The 18,773-nt window shown below is 43.5% G+C and overlaps 1 protein-coding gene and 1 long non-coding RNA gene across 2 annotated transcripts; one reads left to right on the top strand and one right to left on the bottom strand.

Moving 5' to 3' along the window:
- Positions 1–1,221: 1,221 nt before the first annotated feature.
- On the bottom strand, positions 1,222–11,785 carry Kcnj2 (potassium inwardly-rectifying channel, subfamily J, member 2). Its single transcript, NM_017296.2, has 2 exons — positions 11,605–11,785; positions 1,222–6,567 (listed from the first exon to the last, which is right to left on the bottom strand). Exon 2 carries the CDS (start codon positions 6,342–6,344, stop codon positions 5,061–5,063), a length of 1,284 nt encoding a protein of 427 aa, NP_058992.1. The 5' UTR covers positions 6,345–6,567; positions 11,605–11,785; the 3' UTR covers positions 1,222–5,060.
- A 37-nt stretch (positions 11,786–11,822) lies between these two features.
- LOC120095206 (uncharacterized) lies at positions 11,823–18,379 on the top strand. Its single transcript, XR_005490516.2, has 2 exons — positions 11,823–12,053; positions 12,157–18,379. It is a non-coding gene; the product is annotated as an uncharacterized LOC120095206 (long non-coding RNA).
- Positions 18,380–18,773: the final 394 nt, after the last annotated feature.

Below are 18,773 nucleotides of genomic sequence, written 5' to 3'. Positions count from 1 at the left end.
TGGGCTTTCTGGCTATGACCTCGCGCAAGTGCTTCTCCAAGCCTTGGTCACTGATCGAACAGAAGCCACAGAATTCTGCTGCTAAGATGAAATCGTTTAATATTGGCCAGGAACTCAGAACCACATTTGAAAGAGTTCTCTGAGAATAAGAATCACATATTTTAAAATGGGAGTTTCCCTTCTGTCTCCCGCTTTGGAACATTTTATTTGCGACTCGCGTTGCGAGATAATATGTAATACAGCGGAAGCAAATCAAACTTGGATTCAAATCCCGCCTTTGTTGATTTCTTAGCCTTAAAGTTCATTCTAGTCTTCTTGGTTTCTCATAGAATTGACGAACAACTGTATCTTGATTTTGTGTTGGGTAGGCATGGGATGAAACAGTGGGGTTTTCCCTCCGTTATAGGAGTGATTGCTTAGCATGCACAAAGCCCAGTGGGGTGTCACCACTGGCACCAAATAGAGCAGACTTCCTGGCCCACACATGGAATCTCATCACAGTTATAGAAGTGGGAAAAATCAAAAGTTCGAGGTCATCCTTGACTACATATCTAATTCAGAGGCCAATCTTAGCTACGAAAGACACAACCTTAATCAGAAGAAGAAGAAGAAGAAGAAGAAGAAGAAGAAGAAGAAGAAGAAGAAGAAGAAGAGGAGGAGGAGGAGGAGGAGGAGGAGGAGGAGGAGGAGGAGGAGGAGGAGGAGGAGGAGGAGGAGGAGGAAGAGGAGGAGGAGGAGGAGGAGGAGGAGGAGGAGGGGGAGGAGAAGGAGAGGAAGAGGAAGAGGAAGAGGAAGAGGAAGAGGAAGAAGAAGAAGAAGAAGAAGAAGAAGAAGAAGAAGAAGAAGAAGAAGAAGAAGAAGAAGAAGAAGAAGAAGAAGAAGAAGAAGAAGAAGAAGAAAAGATTACATGCAAGACAGAATCCACTTATAGTCAAGGGTCAACAAAATATAATAACTATAAATTAGTAATCAAAATATAATTCTTTTTTGTTAGCTTTGTTTTGTTTCCTCTTTCCTATTCTCTAAACTGCCGTGCCCCAAACCAAAATATAAGCTCGATTTCCTCTAACTTGGATTAAACTAATCTGCCAGTCCCCTGGATTTGTGTGTTCAATTTCTATGGCTCTATTCATTCAAATGGTCAGAGTTTATGTCCCATTGTCTGAGAACACGTATGTTACTATAGAGATCAAACAAGAGGTCCAATGACACTTCCACAAATTTATTTTCAATTTTTATTTAGAAATAATAAAATAAGACATAATATATAAAAAATATATACAACCCATGGTTTGTGCAGTACAATAGGAAGACTTTAGATACAAAAAGATGGCAAATGGGAAAAAAATAATAACTATCGTGATTGTCAAAGGCTAGGAACGTTCAACTCGCCAGAGCCCAGAGCTGAAACCTAACATTCTCAGGAAAGAAACTCTAGTTTGCTGAAGGTTGTGGGAGGGGATATGGTAATGCAACACTTTTATACCTTCCACCTTGACATCAGAGTGATAAGGAGCTTAACCCACCCCTCGAGATGAGCATTTTGTTTTTATGGGGTGGCCGATTATAAGTTAAAAGCTGGCGTTTGTTATCCGCAAGGGGAAGATCTTTGGGGAACCAAGGTCATCAGAGACACATCGAGATTTAGGGAAGGAAGCTATAGGGAGAAAGGAAGTGAAAGAAAAGGGATGGTGCATCAACAGAACAGGAAAGGAGTCAAACAAACTTCTCTAGGGATTTAGAAATGACTACAGTGCTATATGACATTCTAAAAATGTCTGATTCAAGTATACTCTTAGAGGGATAGAAAACTATTCCTTTCTCAATAATCAAAATAGAATTCAGTTTGTCTACCTTTTTATTTAAAAATAGAATAACCAGGAATCTATTCCTCCCCCCTTCCAAAAAAATATAATGCCCACTCAGATATGGGCAAACATTCTTTAAAAGGGAATACATCCTAGAGGGATTTGCTCGCAGCACAGAAGCAACTGGCACCTGGGGACGAACCCCAGATGTTCAAGGTGAGTCCCCCCATCTGCATACTAGTGGCAGGTGTGTGCACTAGTCCTGGAGGCCCAGTCGATAAAGACAGAGATTCTGAAGGTACAAATGCAGGGAGAGATGCCATGCATTACCTATGTCTTGGCTCTTGGCAGAACACAACAGAAAGCCGTTTAAAGCTTGTAACTATTAAGATGCTAATAACTACAAAGAGCTCTCAAAGGAACAGTCCATGCTGAAATAAATAACAGAAGAAACATACTGAATCGAACCTCAAAAGGCTGGTAGTCTCAGCTAAAACCATGCTAACCGGTAGCATTATAGGTGCTAGCTATCAGAACTCACTGCGGGTAGTTATACCTCTTAGGGTACTTTTTTTTTCCTTTACAGACTTATATTTACATTTGGCTTTAAATATGAAAATATCTGATAAACTTTATAAAATGTACACTTTAAAAATGTAGCTCCTGCAAAAAAAATTTTCTTGGAAAACAAAAAGAAAAACGAACGAACGAACGAACGGACGGACGAAAACAAACGAACGAAAAACAAACCTATGCACCAGAAATTTTAGATGGTTTCTTCTTGTTAAGCAACAAATTGAAAGATTGCCCTCACACTTTCCTTGTCTCTGTACCCCCCCCCCCCTTTTTCCAATGACTCAAGTCTTTTTAAGTGGTTAGCGCTATGTGTTTGGGGTCAGTCTGGGTTGTCACCCCTCCCCCACTCTCTACTGCACCTTCATTTGATTTACATTCCACTGAATACTCTTTGGTTTGATGACTTTCCTTTGCAAATCACCTTAATAGCAGCATCTGAAGCCTTCCATAGCCTCACACGGTCCAAAGCCAGTCTGTTTTCTCTTCTGTGACTCCCCTCTGTCCCCAACCCCACTGACTCTTTTAAGCAACTTGCAACCTTGCCTTCAAACCTGGATGGACAATAAGAACCACTTTCTCAGCACTTCTCCCTTGATTCCCATAATGCCAACAGTTTTCAAATCCATTGACTTAGACAGTTGAAAACAGCAGAAACTGTCACTGTTTCTTACAGGCACTGCATCCAGACACGGAGGCTCACAAGCCACAGACTGACACAAACAACAACTGAAATGAAATACATGATTCTAGAACAAAGCTGATTGTTAATGGCATATTAGGGTGTTAATACCATTAGAGAGTTGATTTTTGAGACGCCAACTGAAAGGGAAAATTAGCAGCCCTAGGGTTTATAAGTAGAGGACATTAAAAACCAAGAGAAAGGGAGGGAGAATTGCATTACTGAGCTAGAGTGGGGGTGGGGAGAGACGCTTCTATAAAGGCAGGTGAATAGATAGAAGAGGCCTCTAGAAAATAGCATGTCCTTAGCAACCTGCTCTGAGACTTTTCCAAGAGACAATGACCAGCTCACATTAATCATGAGCATTTACAGAGAGAGAAATAACCCTTTAAACTCTTAACTCATTAACTTATAATTATGTTCTTTTATATGGCTCACTAAGACCTAAAATACTGAAACAGTCCCTCTTATCATCTGTCATGAAAAAAGCAACTTTCCTCTCCCCCCTGTAAAGTGGATAGTCACATTGAAGTGGCTCGAGTTCTCTCTCTCTCTCTCTCTCTCTCTCTCTCTCTCTCTCTCTCTCTCTCTCTGTCTCCGTGCAGAGACCTCAAAAGGACAAGCCTAGAGGCCAGATATCTTTCTTAATGTGACACTGAGCTAGAAATGTCCTGGCAGTCAAGGCTATGACTCAGCTGCAAAATTTGAAATCTGTTCATCTTCGCTGCTGGGTGACTGGAGGGTGCCAGGTTACCAACAAAGTTCAACCAAGATCTGATCTTATGGAATAAACTTTGGAATGTGCAAAGAAAGAAAAGCTCAGAAAAGTCCAAGCAACTCTCTCTCTCTCTCTCTCTCTCTCTCTCTCTCTCTCTCTCCCCCACCCCCTTTGAGTACATTAGCTTGACTAGCACTACCTATCAGGGAAAGAAAGATTTGTATAGTGCATATGTAATTATGACCCTTGCTTCCCTCTTGCCCCCCCCCCCCAAATAAGAAAGATGCACAAAAGGACAGACTTGAAAAACACACTACATTGATCAGACTTTGGTGTTCTTTTCAGACTGTAGTACAAAATGAATCGACTGTTCCACATCTTCCAAGACAAGCCCATGGGGCTTTGTTTCTTTTAAAAAATATAACCTCCACGTGCAAAAGAAAAAAGAAAGAAAGAAAGAAAGAAAGAAAGAAAGAAAGAAAGAAAGAAAGAAAGAAAGTGTGCATTATCTTTGGTATTCATTTAAGGTTGTCTAACTGAAAATTTGAGATAACCTATTAGCATCCTGGAAAAGAAAACTATAAAACCCAGAGGCTACCATTTGGCTAGTGTTACATAATGTTATTATGTAATGAGAGAGAGAGAGAGAGAGAGAGAGAGAGAGAGAGAGAGAGAGAGGAGAGATATCAATTTTAGCAAAGAAATTACTGGCCTCAGAAAATCAGGCTCCCATTTTGGCAGTCAATAGCCAAATACTTGACGCTTTGAAGCACACCGTGCACTTGCGATAATGCTCAACACTGACATTTTAACGTTATGTAAAAGATAAACTACACTGCAACAAAAATACAGTTTGTGTTCATGTAGTTAGCAGCTTTTCAAAAAAAATTAAGGCAGAGTCTTGCCTATGTTATGCCATTAAAATCATCCTTGTTCCCCCTAAAGAGAAGCTATCCAGGTAAGTCATGTACCCAAACTGAGGCTTGCCTGCATATTCAAGTTTTGTAAAAACACAAAACAATACATTAAAAACCCCATAACTTATTCTGCAACAGATATGTGCCTTCGGGTCTCTCGGAGGCCTGCAAAGCGCTTTTTACTTCAGTCATCCAGCTTACAGTCTTTTCTTGAAACCTTTGTGCTAGCCTTAGTCTCTTGTGGCTGCCTGCTTTCACCCACCTCTGGGCCAGTACCACCGTCTGTATAACTGTCTCGGATCTCTGACCAACATCAGACTGTGTAGCGAAGAAGTAAATATTCCAAAGACAGAATCGGCCAGTCATATCTCCGATTCTCGCCTTAAAGGCCTGGGCTCTAGAGGCACGCTCGCCTGGTTGTGGAGATCTATGCCAGGAGGTGAGTCCGTACTTGTGCTCTCTGGAACTCCGTTCTCACTGTCCTCTTCCTCTTTGCTTGTTAGGGCAACTTCATTTTCATAGCAAAATGAATTTGCATTTGAGAGGATGTATTTCTTCTCTGCTAAGTCTCTGGCACTACAAAGGGGAGTGTTAGGTACTTCGTAAGTCTTATGGAATCTTGAATAGTCTACTTTATAGCAATGCTTCTCTTCAAAGAGCACCGGCTCGTAGCGGTGACCCCAGAGAATCTCATTGGCCAGATATGAACTCCGGCATTGCGTTGTCATGGCAGTGGCCTCCACCATGCCTTCCAGGATGACAACGATTTCAAAGTCTGCATTGTCAATGTCCTGCTTACTCAAGTCATATAAAGGGCTGTCTTCGTCTATTTCATGGACAATAGTGATTGGGGACACTAGAAATATACGGTCGATTCCGCTATCGAAACCAACGTTGATGTCTATCTGGTCCAAGGGGATGTACTCCCCTTCTGAAGTGATCCTAGATTTGAGAAGCTGTGCCCGGACATGAGCTTCCACAAGGTGGCTCTTGCGAAGGTTGCCCACTCTCCACATCAAGCAGAGTTTGCCGTCCCTCATGGCAATCACAGCGTTGTGGCTGAAGACCAGAGTCTCATTCCTCTTCTTTGGCTTCGCCATCTTCGCCATGACTGCACCAATGATGAAGGCGTCGATGATGCAGCCCACGATTGACTGGAATACCACCATGAAAACAGCAATCGGGCACTCGTCTGTAACACACCTGAAACCATAGCCGATGGTTGTCTGGGTCTCAATGGAGAAGAGGAAGGCAGCCGTGAAGCTGTTGACCTCAGACACACACGCTTTGCTCTCTTTAGAAGCATCCAGATCCCCGTGGAGCAGAGCTATCAACCAAAACACACAGCCAAAGAACAGCCAGGAGAGCACGAATGCGAGGCAGAAGATTACCAGCATCCACCGCCAGCGGATGTCCACACAGGTAGTAAAGATGTCCGCCAGGTACCTCTGTCCTTTCTCTCCCACGTTGATAAACTGAACGTTGCAATGCCCGTCTTTCTTCACAAAGCGGCTCCTGCACTGTTGTCGGGTATGGACTTTACTCTTGCCATTCCCAAAGCCATTGGCGACGGCCATGGTGGCCAGCTTCATGCCGTCTTCCTCCGAAGAGACGATGCTGTAGCGGTTTGTACGCACACTGCCCATTGCTTCCGCTGTGGACGCCAGTGTTTCTGCTTTAGAAAACAGTCTGAGTTTTTGCAAAACCCTTTGAAGAAACAGTTTTGAATGTTCGGTGAAGACACAGCAAAAAAAAATGTTTTTTTCTTTTTTTTTTTAATGAGGAGAGATAGATGCTTCCAAGAACCTCGGGGTTCTTTTGACCAGCAGAGCTAACTTAGTAACTCAGCTGACATCCAGAGAACTTGTCCTACAAGAAAAGAGAGCATTCATTACAAAACAGCCAGACTTAAAGGAGTCCTACTGTCCAAGACAATATCTCTGTCTTAACAAACAGAAAAAAAGAAAGAAAAAGACACACAAATGCCCTTTAGATTGAATTGTGTGAAGTTCTCTTTCTTCTTATTAATGCTCTTTTAAATTTTTATTTAAAAGTCACAGTCCCTTGGTTGGTCATTCTACAAAGATTTCAGTTCCCTTTTCTTCTACTGTTTGTCAGCAGTCTAGAATATTCTATAATTCACATCTATCTTTTAGCTCCTACTCTCTTCCAGCTTCTCGGGGTAATAGAAGAGTCCTTCTGATTCTAAGGTTTGTACCAGCTCTTTACGGTAGGATGGGTCTAGAGAATATTGAATATAAACGGCCTAGATATTAATCCAGCTATGTGTGTATTAAGGGAGAATGTCCCAGCCCATGTTGACAAGGTTGACATCACAGTCACACAGTTTCGTTTTGGTAATAATGTTGGGCAGAAAGTCCTTTGAAATAGATCCTAACTTTCCGGATACCGTTGGGGCTTGCTCCATCACTCCACGCACCCAAAGCAGGCAGTGTGCAGAAAAATGCCTGATACCATCTCCCAGAATGCAAGGGACTCTGAACTTGAAGACGCAGATTTGCTCTGGGGGATAGAGAGCCATTCTGTTGCCTAGCAATGCGAGTCCTGAAATTCTCCAGAGATGGGATTGCCATGTGTAATGACAGGGTAGAAAGCAAGCAGCTCTCTGCCCAAGGCCCCGGTCTTTAGCGGATTGAGATAAGGCAGGGGCTCATTTCATGTGGGTCCAAGGCTGTGTGCTCTCAAACAGAGACAACTTTGTAATCAAAGGAGCTCATAAAGGCCAGTCAGCTTACTTTCACTTCTAGTGCGGTTGTTTGCTGTAGGTTCCTATGGAGAAGGCACTCACCTTTACTTAATATGAACAAATAGTACCTCCCAGCTTCCTCCCACTGCTTTATTCTGCCCCCAGGTGAAATTTAGCTACTTGTTCTGACTTTCCTTCTTGACTCAAACAAAACAAAACAAAACAAAACAAAACAAACAAATAAACCCCTCAAAACTCTACATGTCCTCTGTGAGGAGAGAGGGGGGGGGGAGGAAAGAATGCTTAAGAAAATGTCTAAGGTGTTTTTGTTATGTAATGTGCATTAACCAAGTCCAGCAGTAGCTTGATATTCACATGGCCTAGAACTAAAAATTGAGAATGGTTTCCAACTTTTCAAACCACCGAATCCATGTCCTCTTCTGAAGTGGGACAATGAAAATGATTAGGAATTGGTTGAGACCTTGGTCAGAGTATTCTAGTTTTGATCACCCCTCCCTCCCCGCCCCAAAGCACATAAATACTGCTCAACCAAGAGGACCATTTTCAGCCAAGCTCACATAGAAATGAGGGGCAATGTATACTGTCTTTGGAAATGCCGCATAACTGTCTTCTGTCTTCTCCACCACATCCAGGTTATAATGAAGATGTACCCCACCTTATTTTTCTTGAGATGAGTCATCTGTGAAAGTTTCACCGTGTATTACATTCTGGCAGCTTTTGACACCTAAATGATGCTGGATTCGAAAATGCCTTTGAATCGCTTTATAAAAAGGAGATCCGGTACCTTCCCAGCCTTCTACCTGCTTCACTGTTTTGCCTACTCTCCCATGAGCAGTGCACTGGACAAAGGGAGAAAGAATCTTATTCCTCAGAGGCCTAGATCGTAGGCTTGGAAAGAAATAATGTAACAGCGCCTTCAGGAGATTTGGCTTACATAATGTCCCCAAATGTTTCACCAACACAAAGACAGCAGCAATCGCAGGTGTGCTTTTTCCTTTAAAACTTTGGAATGGGACAGAGGAGTCCCTTCAAAGAATGTATCTGAGCTCCGATTGACTGTAAATTATTTTACTATAAACCAATGCCAATAAATTCCCTTTGCACTCTTCCAAAGAAGCCTTTCCCTGCATTACCATTAGGGACCATGCACTGACTCTCTCAGATTTTTTCAAACTGACTCCTGCCCCTTTCCACATAAGAACCTTACAACCTTATGACCTCTACAGGCCCAATTAAGGTTTTCCAAATCCTCAACCCTGGGACATCTGTTTGATTTCCACACATCACACAATAGCTGTTTCCTTCGAGTAGCTTTTCCCACTCAGAACCTTTCAAATAGCATGTACTGAGAGGGCTGTCATTGTCTCCTTTCCATTGCTAATGGCTGAACGTGTTCCTCATGCCAGAGCATCCTTTTCAGGATTTACCAGTGCTTCCTGGAAAAGGAAAAATAACTGTTCTTTCTTTTTTTTTCCTTTCCCTCAAAATGGAAAATTTCACCACTTCCAACACATATGCCCCAAACAGAGTAATGTGTGCCTATGTGCACACACGTGACATATGTCCTCGGACTTTTAGGGAGCTGTTCACAATTGCAAACATCTAGAACCTGCTACGGTCTGGCAGGTTAACTGTCTTTAGAGTGCACTTGTCTTTGCTGTTGACAGATCCACATGTCCTGGTGACGTCAAACAAGCAGAAAGTTCCCTGGCCCTCTCCTCCCTCAGTGGGGATCACCGAAACCTCTCGGAAAAGGCCTTCCATGCAGTATTATTCCAAAGAGATGTTCTGAGAAACAGCTAACTCATAATGTATTCAGATACTCTTGCCTCCCTGAAGGCTGTCTAGAGAGCCAATACTGGATTTGGTAGAGGATATAGAAATGCACCCCCTCCCCTTAAAGCAAAAATACGTAAGGATCTAGATCTCTACTCCATGGCCATGAATAATCACTTCAGCCAAGCCACGACCAATGAGGTTGAAAGTATTTCTGGGAAATTGAGAGCCTACATGTGCTGCTGTTCATGATAAGACTATTTATAGGCAGATCCAAAATTAAGCATAAGCAATGGAAAAAACAGTTCAGCGTCTCAATCTTAGGTAGATATTAAAGGAGAGAGAGGGGAGATATGGAGGGATATGCAGGGAGAAATGGAAGAAATAATATATATATATACATACACATATACATATACATATATATGCATATACATATACACACACATACGTATGAATGAAACACCTCCAGTAGGGTTCATGAAAACCAGATAAAGATGCTTGGGAAGAATATATGATAATCAGATAATCACAGTGTCCCACCAGAGGGTTATTGAATCTCAGTGAGAAAATACATTTCTAACTAAAGATAGGAGATAGCAGAAGAAAAGGTGCTGGGTGAGAGAAGACCGCTAATGAGTGCTTGGAGCAGCTATTCCCCAGCTGACGCCATGTAGACCAGCCCCAGAGTGCTCTGGGCACAAGTTGCTATGTGAGTCCTATGGCTGCAGAGCAACCTCTGTGAGACTCAGTAAACAGAAAGGAGGGGGAAGGACAAGTGCAGGGGGGGGAGCAGTGGTAAGACACCCATTTATATCTGTGCGAGTGCTGTCTCTAACGTTGACACACAGCCCTGTTTGTGGCAACTCGAAGCACGTGTACATGCCAAGGGCAGCGTGTGTTTAGTAAATAAGAATTTACATCTTTTATTAAACGTTTTAAAAGGGTACAACCATTCAGGGAAAGATGGGTGGGGTGGGGGTGGGCAAGCTTCTAAACTACTCAGAATTCAAAGAAGGCCACCTAACCAGAGGGTTTTGATAAGGAGTGTGTGAAAGATACTGACTGCTTTGTTTGTTTGTTTAAGTAATTTCACAGAGGTACAAAACAAGATCCTTTACAGATATCAATAATATATACTATATATATATATATAATATATATGGAATACCACAATGTGGAGTGAGAGGCACAAAACAAATTGAGATGACCTTGACCCCAACTGTCACTGTTCCCCCATACTTGAAGTAACCTATCTCTCCTGGGCATCAGGAAGTGTGTGTGTGTGTGTGTGTGTGTGTGTGTGTGTGTGTGTGTGTGTATACGTGCGTGTGCAGTGAAAATAAAAATAAAAGCCCTGGATGTGAGCAAGACAAGGCAGACAAATGTGGTGATAGCTCACAGTGCATGTACAGAGCTGGTTTGCAAAAGGGAATATGAGTGTCTATTAATTATTAATAGGAAGGGACAACAAATAATAAAAGGAGATATTAATTCTCTTCTATGTTTAACCAAAACAGGTTTTCAAGCAACGCCTTTATTTCATGCCAGGTATCTTCGGAGTCTGTGAAGATCTTTGGAATAGACAGCCTCATCCAAGTCTCCACTGACTGACTGAACCAGACAGACATGCGACAACCCATTTCCTATCTTGGTTTCTCCCTCAACTGTCATAGGAGTACACGTTACGAAGCAGTCTTTTTTTCCTCCTAGAATCAAGTTGCTTCGATCATTGCTTCCCTAAAACCACATCGTCTTCAAATGAGGGATTTACACCATTATTACTAAGAACAGCAAAGTACTTAGGGGAGACTGACAGGATGGGAAAGTTTTGCGGTCTTGAGGCTAAAATCCAACTCCGGCTGCTACTCTTTTTTTCCCCCCTTCAGCAAAGGAACTTTGAGACTTGAGATGCTCACTCTCGAATTTTGTGCTGTATTTGTAGCAAGGAAACCCCCTCCCCAAACACTAAGGATCTAGATTAAGTGCTGAGTCTCTCGGTCAGACCAATCTCTAGCCACCTTCTCTTCCTCCCTCTCGACCGCAATAAGAGGAAGAATCCACGCCAGGCTCACGCTTGACTCTAAACCCAATATCTAGCTACAGCTGGTGCATTGGAAGTTATGAGCACAAACAGATGCTGCAGAGAAATCTGTTTCTATTGCTCAACTCTTCCAAGCGTGTCTCAGTATTTTTAGCTCGGAGGATGTTCTGGTGCGCACACAAACTATATAGGCAACGAGCCGGGGCTCCAAAGCTTGCGAGAGGAAAGCAATACAGCGGTCTGACAACTGGACACCTCCGGAGCTGCCGGAGCTGTGACGGTGGCGCAAGTTCATTGCCCTGGACACACACACACACAGACAACCGAGAGAACAGGAAGAAAACACAGAAGCCCTTACCTGTTGCTGGCACAGGATCATGGGGACATGGAGTGGAAGTGGGGGTTACAGAAGCATGTAAGATCCAGTGGTTTTTGTGAAAGAGAGTGAGCCGAAGCAAGTGAGAATTCCCAAGACCCTGCTTGCCGGCGCCGGGAAGGCTGCGCGCTGGCCAGGGCTCCAGTGCGCTCTGCGATAGCCTGGAAGCTTTTGAGGCGGTCCCTGTGATAACCAGCCTTGCTGGCTCCGCCCCCTGCCCACTGCTGACCAATCGGAGCGCACCTGACTGCGCTGCCAACCCGGGGAACCGCCACCAGGAGGAGGAGGATCTTTACACCCGCGGCCCGTGGCTCTGCCAGCCTCGGAACCTGCGGTGGCTTCCTCTACCTCCTCCAGCTGCCTAGCCTGGTCTGAGAGTCCAGCTCTGGGCCAAGGAGGAGGAAGTCGCGGCCCAGAGGGGACAGCAACAGGTGGGAAGCTCAGCCGCCATGCAGCTGCCTAATTGCAGCCTGGCCTTGGGCAAAGCTTCCCACTGGGTTCTCTGAGACCCACACTTCCCGGTTTCTTTCCAAGGCGGAGGCCGGCTGTACGTGTTCAAGTAAGGGCCCGGGAGAGGTGGCAGTGCCTGGGAAAGACGTCTGCAGCAGGGACGGAATGAATGATCACTGGGGTGCGTCTCCCTCTATCCCTTCTCCAGCCTGTAGGCTGTCGAAACCCACAGAGCATTCAGCTGCAGTTCGCGGATAATCTTTATATTAAACCTGGAAAGGCTCCCCCGGACCCGCACTCAATAGCCGGCGAGATTTAGATGTGCTAGCGATTGCTTGTCTGACTGAGCTGTTTCTCCTCGCGAATGGCGGTGAATCACTTACAAACAAAAAAGCTCCTGGACTTCTCCGGGATATGTGGGGGAAGGGAGGGAGCCGCTGGTTCCTCTCTCGCCTTGTCCGCCCTCAATCTTTCTCTCCACCACCGCCCGGCACGCTCTGCTCACGTTAAACCAGAACAATTAGAGGGTAATGAATTCTCCGGAACAGCAACTCCTACAGACTCTCAGCTCTGCCTTCGCCCCAGCGCCTCCCAGTCCTCCTTCCCAGCAACCAGGCAAGAGTACTGCAGACCTTCAAAAGCCAGCCTCGGTTAGCACCTGCATCCTGACAGTTTATAAATGAATTCCCGAGTGACTGTGTGTAAAGCGGGTGTATATTATCTCTGAGTACATTGGGATCATAGCGAAGCTTTGCTTTTAAAAGAACGTGATACGTTTAGGAGTCTTTTCTTGTTTTATCTTCCACGAAGTTTGCAGTCCGGTTTAATGATTATGCTTCAAGCGCCCCCAAAGCATCCTGCCTACCTTTAACTTAAACCCCTGAAGACCTCCTTGAGTCACCAAACAACTTCTACAAAGTATTTCGCATTCTAGGTGGTAGGAGCAGGGCGCGCTTTTCTGTGTAGCAGAGTTGAAAGGAACCTTTCTGAGTTACTGCGTGGATGCCCGCCTCCTCGTCCCACATCCGCACTTGGCCCCTAGGAGGTGCTGGTGAAATGTGCATAGATTTTCGCTTTTGCCTTAAGAAGCCTTCCCCCGCCCCTGCCCCCCCCCTCCAGCATGAGCAAGTCACTTAAGGGGCTCTACAGTAGGTCATGCAAGCCCTAGGACTGTTTTAATATACAAATGGTGTTTCATTTGCTGAGGCTGACTATGTCAAGCCCTGATACTGAGGGTCGCCTTTTAAAACCTCTTATAATGGGATATTGTCTCCCCGCAGGGGAGGTCTTCCTTATCATATATTAAGCCATATATTATTTATAAATAGCTTAGAACCCAGGCTGTAGCCTGAAGCGAAAAGAATCCGGCGACAGAAAAATTAACCCTTCATTAGCCAAGGCATAGAGAAGGAGTTAACAGCTCATTTATGTTTTAATTTTTTTCCCCTTGTCTTTCTTCTGGGTTGGGGCTCACTTCATAAGTGGATGGTGAAGAATTTTCCAAACTGTAGGAACACCCCCACCCCCTTTCCCCCATAGGTAAGGCTCTCTGTTTGAAATAGCCCAGCTACCCAGAAAAGGGAAGTGTTTTCTAGTTCACCGTTGTTTTATTTTAACAGTCCACTCTCAGGAAAACCAGTAAGCTCCAAGCCAAGACAGTTTCATAGAACGGGAAGGGTCATTAAAGAAACGAGTGCAATACTCTTCGCCTTTGTTTGGCTGTGTACATTTTGCTGTAGAGGCAGATAAAATAATGACTCTAGTCTTTCTGCCAATCATAGACTTTACTCTCAGTCCTCTCCCAGGGACTGAGTAAATGACAGGCCACAGGGCAGGTATCTAGATGGAGAAAGTTCACAGAAATTAGATTTTTACGAGCAGCTTCCCAGGCTAAGAAGAGGCTTTCCCTTCATTGTTTAGTTTACCAAACACCAAGGATTTAATTTTGACTAAAACGTGTTCAGCATTTGTTAGATTTGCATAGCTTCCCTGTAACTGCACCTTTTAATTAATAAATGGCTTTTTACCCCATCCCTATTAGGAAATCTCTACCGTGCCAAAGTATCAGGGTTGGGATAAATATGCTCTCTTTGGAGCAGTGAGTGATACAGATTGCTCTAGTCGGTCTACCTTTTTTTGGCTGACTTAGGCTTTATTTAGCACGTGAGCACGTGAGCACATGCACACACACACACACACACACACACACACACACACACACACACACACGCACACACACAGGGATAGAAGGTAGAGAGCCATTAGTTTTGGACACTGTGACAGTTGGCTGTTGGGATCCATCTGTGGATTAAATTTTTCCAAGGAAACCACAATTGCGCTCTTACTGACTCCCTCCACGGCAACCATCTATAATATTAGCTCCAATATTAGTCAGACTCTGGATGAGAGAGAAGGCTGACTGTGCATGGCCATGTGACGGAGAGAGCACCTGTCTCACTGGAAGCAGAAATCTTCCCTTCACACTTGCCTGAAGGAGGAGAAACACATTCAGACATCCACTGCCCGTATATTTTCAAACTCATAGTCCAGACACACACACACACACACACACACACACACACACACACACCAACCTCTAGCAGTTTCACATACTCCACGTTAAGAACCACTAACTTGCAATAATAATGATAAATTAAATATAAGTGATAGACTATTCGTTTGAGTTGCAATAGAACAAAGCCACCTAAAGTGGCACTTCAAAAGGTCAAATCGACTCTTTATTGGAAATCCCCTTTGTCTTTGAAAATTAATCATTTAATCATTATTACTTACCATTATGATGATAGCTCTATTCTTTATAATGATCTTTATGGATAGACTTTTAAAATACCTACTCAGCACCTAGTCAAAGAAACAATATTTCTTTTCCCCTTCAGAGTTCTTTTTTTTTTTTTTTTGCCTTAGATGCCAAACAATTAAACAAAACACTGAAATGATCCAATGCTGGGGGTGGGAGGGGGAAAGCCCACAAGAAATATTTTGTCACATTCATTGGCAATGAGGATGCTAGGGACATATGAAAGACAAACTTGTCACCTGACTATGTTAATGTCCCCATGCCCATGTACCCATGACCTCTGACTCTGTGTTTTAATGAATGGCGGGCGTAAGTATGACTTTGGAGTTTCACATCCTCTATCTACTCAGAGGCACTGAAAGAGTGAACTTCCTTCATAAGTATGGTCTGTGAAGATGCTTCTCTGCGTCTCGCATACCTGGAAACATAGTATCTTCTGCCCTGGCTTTTTTATAGGACTGAAACCCTACCTGGAAACATAGTATCTTCTGCCCTGGCTTTTTTATAGGACTGAAACCCGGTTGGTTGAAGAATATTTTGTCAGAACTGTAATGGCTCTCTGGCTGTCTCGCTCACACTCCGAACCTACCTCCCATGTAGTTCGCTTTGCTCCATTTATGCTACTGCAAATACTTTCCATATACTTGTTTACGCCCACCCCATTGGTAGGTGGACTTACAAAACACATTATTGTCTCATTTTATCTCGCTATTCCGATCACGTGGCACACAGCCAACTGTGTAAGTGTGTAAGTGTGTCTCCACAAAAGTCAATTCCCTGATGAAATGAAACAGAGAAATAGAAATTATTTTTTTGCTTTGTTTTTGTTTTTTTGTTTTTTGTTTGTTTGTTTGTTTTGTTTTTTTTTTTTAACAAAAATGGCTTACATAGTGGCTCCGGGTTACGGTTTGAATTTGCAATGTCCTCTACAGAGCATATGCAGAAACCATTGTCCTTAGTTAGTGGCAGGGGAAATTTTAGAAGGTGGGACTTCGTTGTCACGGAAAGGGTCTTCTTTACCTGCCCCTCCCCCCATCTCTTTGCCTCTGTGTATTTCCACCATCAGATAAGTAGACTGTGGGCACAGATTCTTGGTGTTGTTGTGTCCCAAGTCACCCTGAATCCGGAATCACTGGAGGCAACCACGATGGAGGGAGACCATGAGGAAAATTCATGTCAAATACCCTGTTGCGAAGGATGACACCAGCGCCTGCCCGTGACAGGGTTACATGATAACTACTCGATGCTGTCTAATTTTTACCTGCAGTGCCTGGGGCAGTCATTTCCCTACATTAAATGGCCAGACTAAATGTATGCGATACTTTTCTAAAGACCTTACCTCATCAGAGAGAACCTTCGCTCAACAGAATTTTCCTTGCAAATATATCGGCGGGCCGCCACTGTGCTGTGTTTAATTTCTTGACTCTAATCTCCACGAGGCTGAGACATTATATAACCAAGGTTGTTAAAAATACATGGCAAAGGAAAACAAATATGATCTAACACAGTTAAAGATGTATTTTTTTTAAGAAATAGTCTGCACAGATGCCAAATTTCAAGTTGCCTTATTTTGGTCCATTCTCTGGATCTACCTAAGATATCTATTTCAGACAGACGCCCACACCAATGAGAGGCTCTGGCATTTGTCATGTTTCAAGAGTGAATTGTTCAGGAAGACTTCTGGGTAAGGAGGAGTCTGCGTGTTTATAATTATTTGTGTGTTAATAGGTACATGTGCAGCAACGTCATACTTATTCTCTCAGCAAATGTTATTTGCCTACCATGGTGATGTATTATTAAAGGCCCTCATTTCCCACCAGATCTGTTAACACCAATGACAGACGGGCCTCTTCTCTAAGAAGCCTCTGCCTCCAGAGCAGAGGGGTTACTATTTAGTCAATCAGCTCTTCTGTCATGCTCCGGGAGCCCTTGTTTACCTCAGATAGGTGAGACAATTACACTCCAAAAATATCAAATTCATCACAGGGCCGACTCCTAATTTACCGTTTATAACTCAGTGATTACAAGGACTGCTCTACCCGTGTTATCTGTGGAGCATTAGCTCTCTCAAGGACAATGAACCCTTATATCCATTGCTTTCCCCCTCTGCCCATGGATGGTAGCTTCTTAGACTGAGTCATTCTGCTGTCAGCACAGGTCACTGGTTGAGGAGCATCCAGCTGAGAAAACAATGCTAATCATTTTGCTTCATCACTACTGTTGCCACTCGGGACAGGCAAGCCTTAGTGCTGGGGTTCAGTGCCATCACTTGATGAGAGCAATGGAGGTTTAGTAAGAAGAGCAGTAGGAAGCCAGGGTAGACGGAGAACTTCCCAAGAACCTGTCACTGTTCTTGTATGTCCCAGTGCCTGGTACAAGTACACAGTAGCTGTGTGTCCCACACACGTGCACACAAGGAAAGTGTGAAAATGGGAAGGAGAGAAGGAAGGGGTGAGGAAAAGAGGCAAGGGAACATTCTTGGAGAAAACTGGTTCTATAGAGACACAAACACCTTCGGCTGCCTATAGAAGATACACGACAACTTCCCTTACAATCAGAAGCAACAACTCCAAGTCTAACACACTTTAAATGATGCCTCTGTGCTTTGAAAACAACTCACCGGAGCACTGTAAGACTTAAACCCAAATTGGCTTTGACTAACGTCAAAGAAGAGAGACAGTTTAGGCTCCAGGCTGCAGGGAAAGGGTAAAATCTAGTTTGAAGCAACCAATCATACCGTAATGTTTGGAAAGAAAGACTCTATTTCTGCGTGCTTAGGTTTGGGGATGCTGATGCAGACACCTTGAAGCTTTCTTTACAAGGAGAGTTCATGCTCCTTGTGGAAACATAACGTGATTTTAAAACCAATCGATGGAGGGAGAGAGAGAGAGAGAGAGAGAGAGAGAGAGAGAGAGAGAGAGAGAGAGAGAGAGATGGCTCAGCTGTTCACAGCACTGACTGCTCTTCCAGAGGACCTGGGTTTCATTCCCAGCAACCTCATAGTGACTCACAACCATCTATAGCTCTCCCTCCAGGGCATGGTGTGCCTCTTCTGGCTTGTGAGGGTTACTGTTCTCACAGGCTGCACATTCACAGGTAAAATATCACACACAGAAAATCTAAAAGATTAAAAAAAATGAAAGAGATTTGTGTTGGGAAAATGAGAAAAGTACAAGAAGTCCTGACCTCCTTTATTGTGATAAACACACTTAAGGTGTGTAGTACTTTCTCCTCTTCTCCTGCATTTCTGTATCATTTTTAGTCATTAAATTAACTAAATATAAGGGCACAGGGGTCTTCTTTTCTTATTCACGATTAATACTTTACTTAAGATGCTATTAAAATCACCCAAAAGCAACCTTAATGACTTAGTGCATCCTGTGTTCAAAGCCCACCAGAATGACAGTCACCCCCTGAGTGTTCTACGCTTGTGCTCCTTTGGAGGTTAAACACTATGGAGATTAGTTAAATAAAACGTTAAACATCTGGGATAAACACTGGGCAACTGGGTGTTTTTCTTCATATTTTTCATTTTCTTTAAGTAGACTTCTACATGTGATGTCACTAGGCCAAAGGCTGTGAACCCTTAAAACTGCCTTAGCTTCAATTCTTATCACCTTAAATCAAACATGTTAAATTAACTTTAAGTTTTAAATTGTGGGATTTTGATGCTAGGTACAAATTCCACCCAGCACGGAGATTCGGGGAAAGAGGGTCACCCTAGTGCGAATCAACCATTGGAGTCAGCCACTTAATATCTGGCGAAAATTTTCTTTTGCTGGTATCGGAAATCACATATTTAAAATTAATGAGACACACTGATGGCCTAAATAATGGTAGAGCTATTTACACTACAGATGTATCTAATGACACTGAAAGTTAC

Source organism: Rattus norvegicus, chromosome 10, assembly GCF_036323735.1.
Source record: "Rattus norvegicus strain BN/NHsdMcwi chromosome 10, GRCr8, whole genome shotgun sequence".
Classification (NCBI taxonomy): domain Eukaryota; kingdom Metazoa; phylum Chordata; class Mammalia; order Rodentia; family Muridae; genus Rattus; species Rattus norvegicus.
The sequence above is the reverse complement of the archived record's forward strand: the minus strand, read 5'-3'. Positions and strand labels throughout refer to the sequence as shown.

Coding starts and splice junctions, on each gene's coding strand:
- Kcnj2 (NM_017296.2), bottom strand. CDS start 6,344: ATGGGCAGTGTGCGTACAAACCGCTACAGCATCGTCTCTTCGGAGGAA.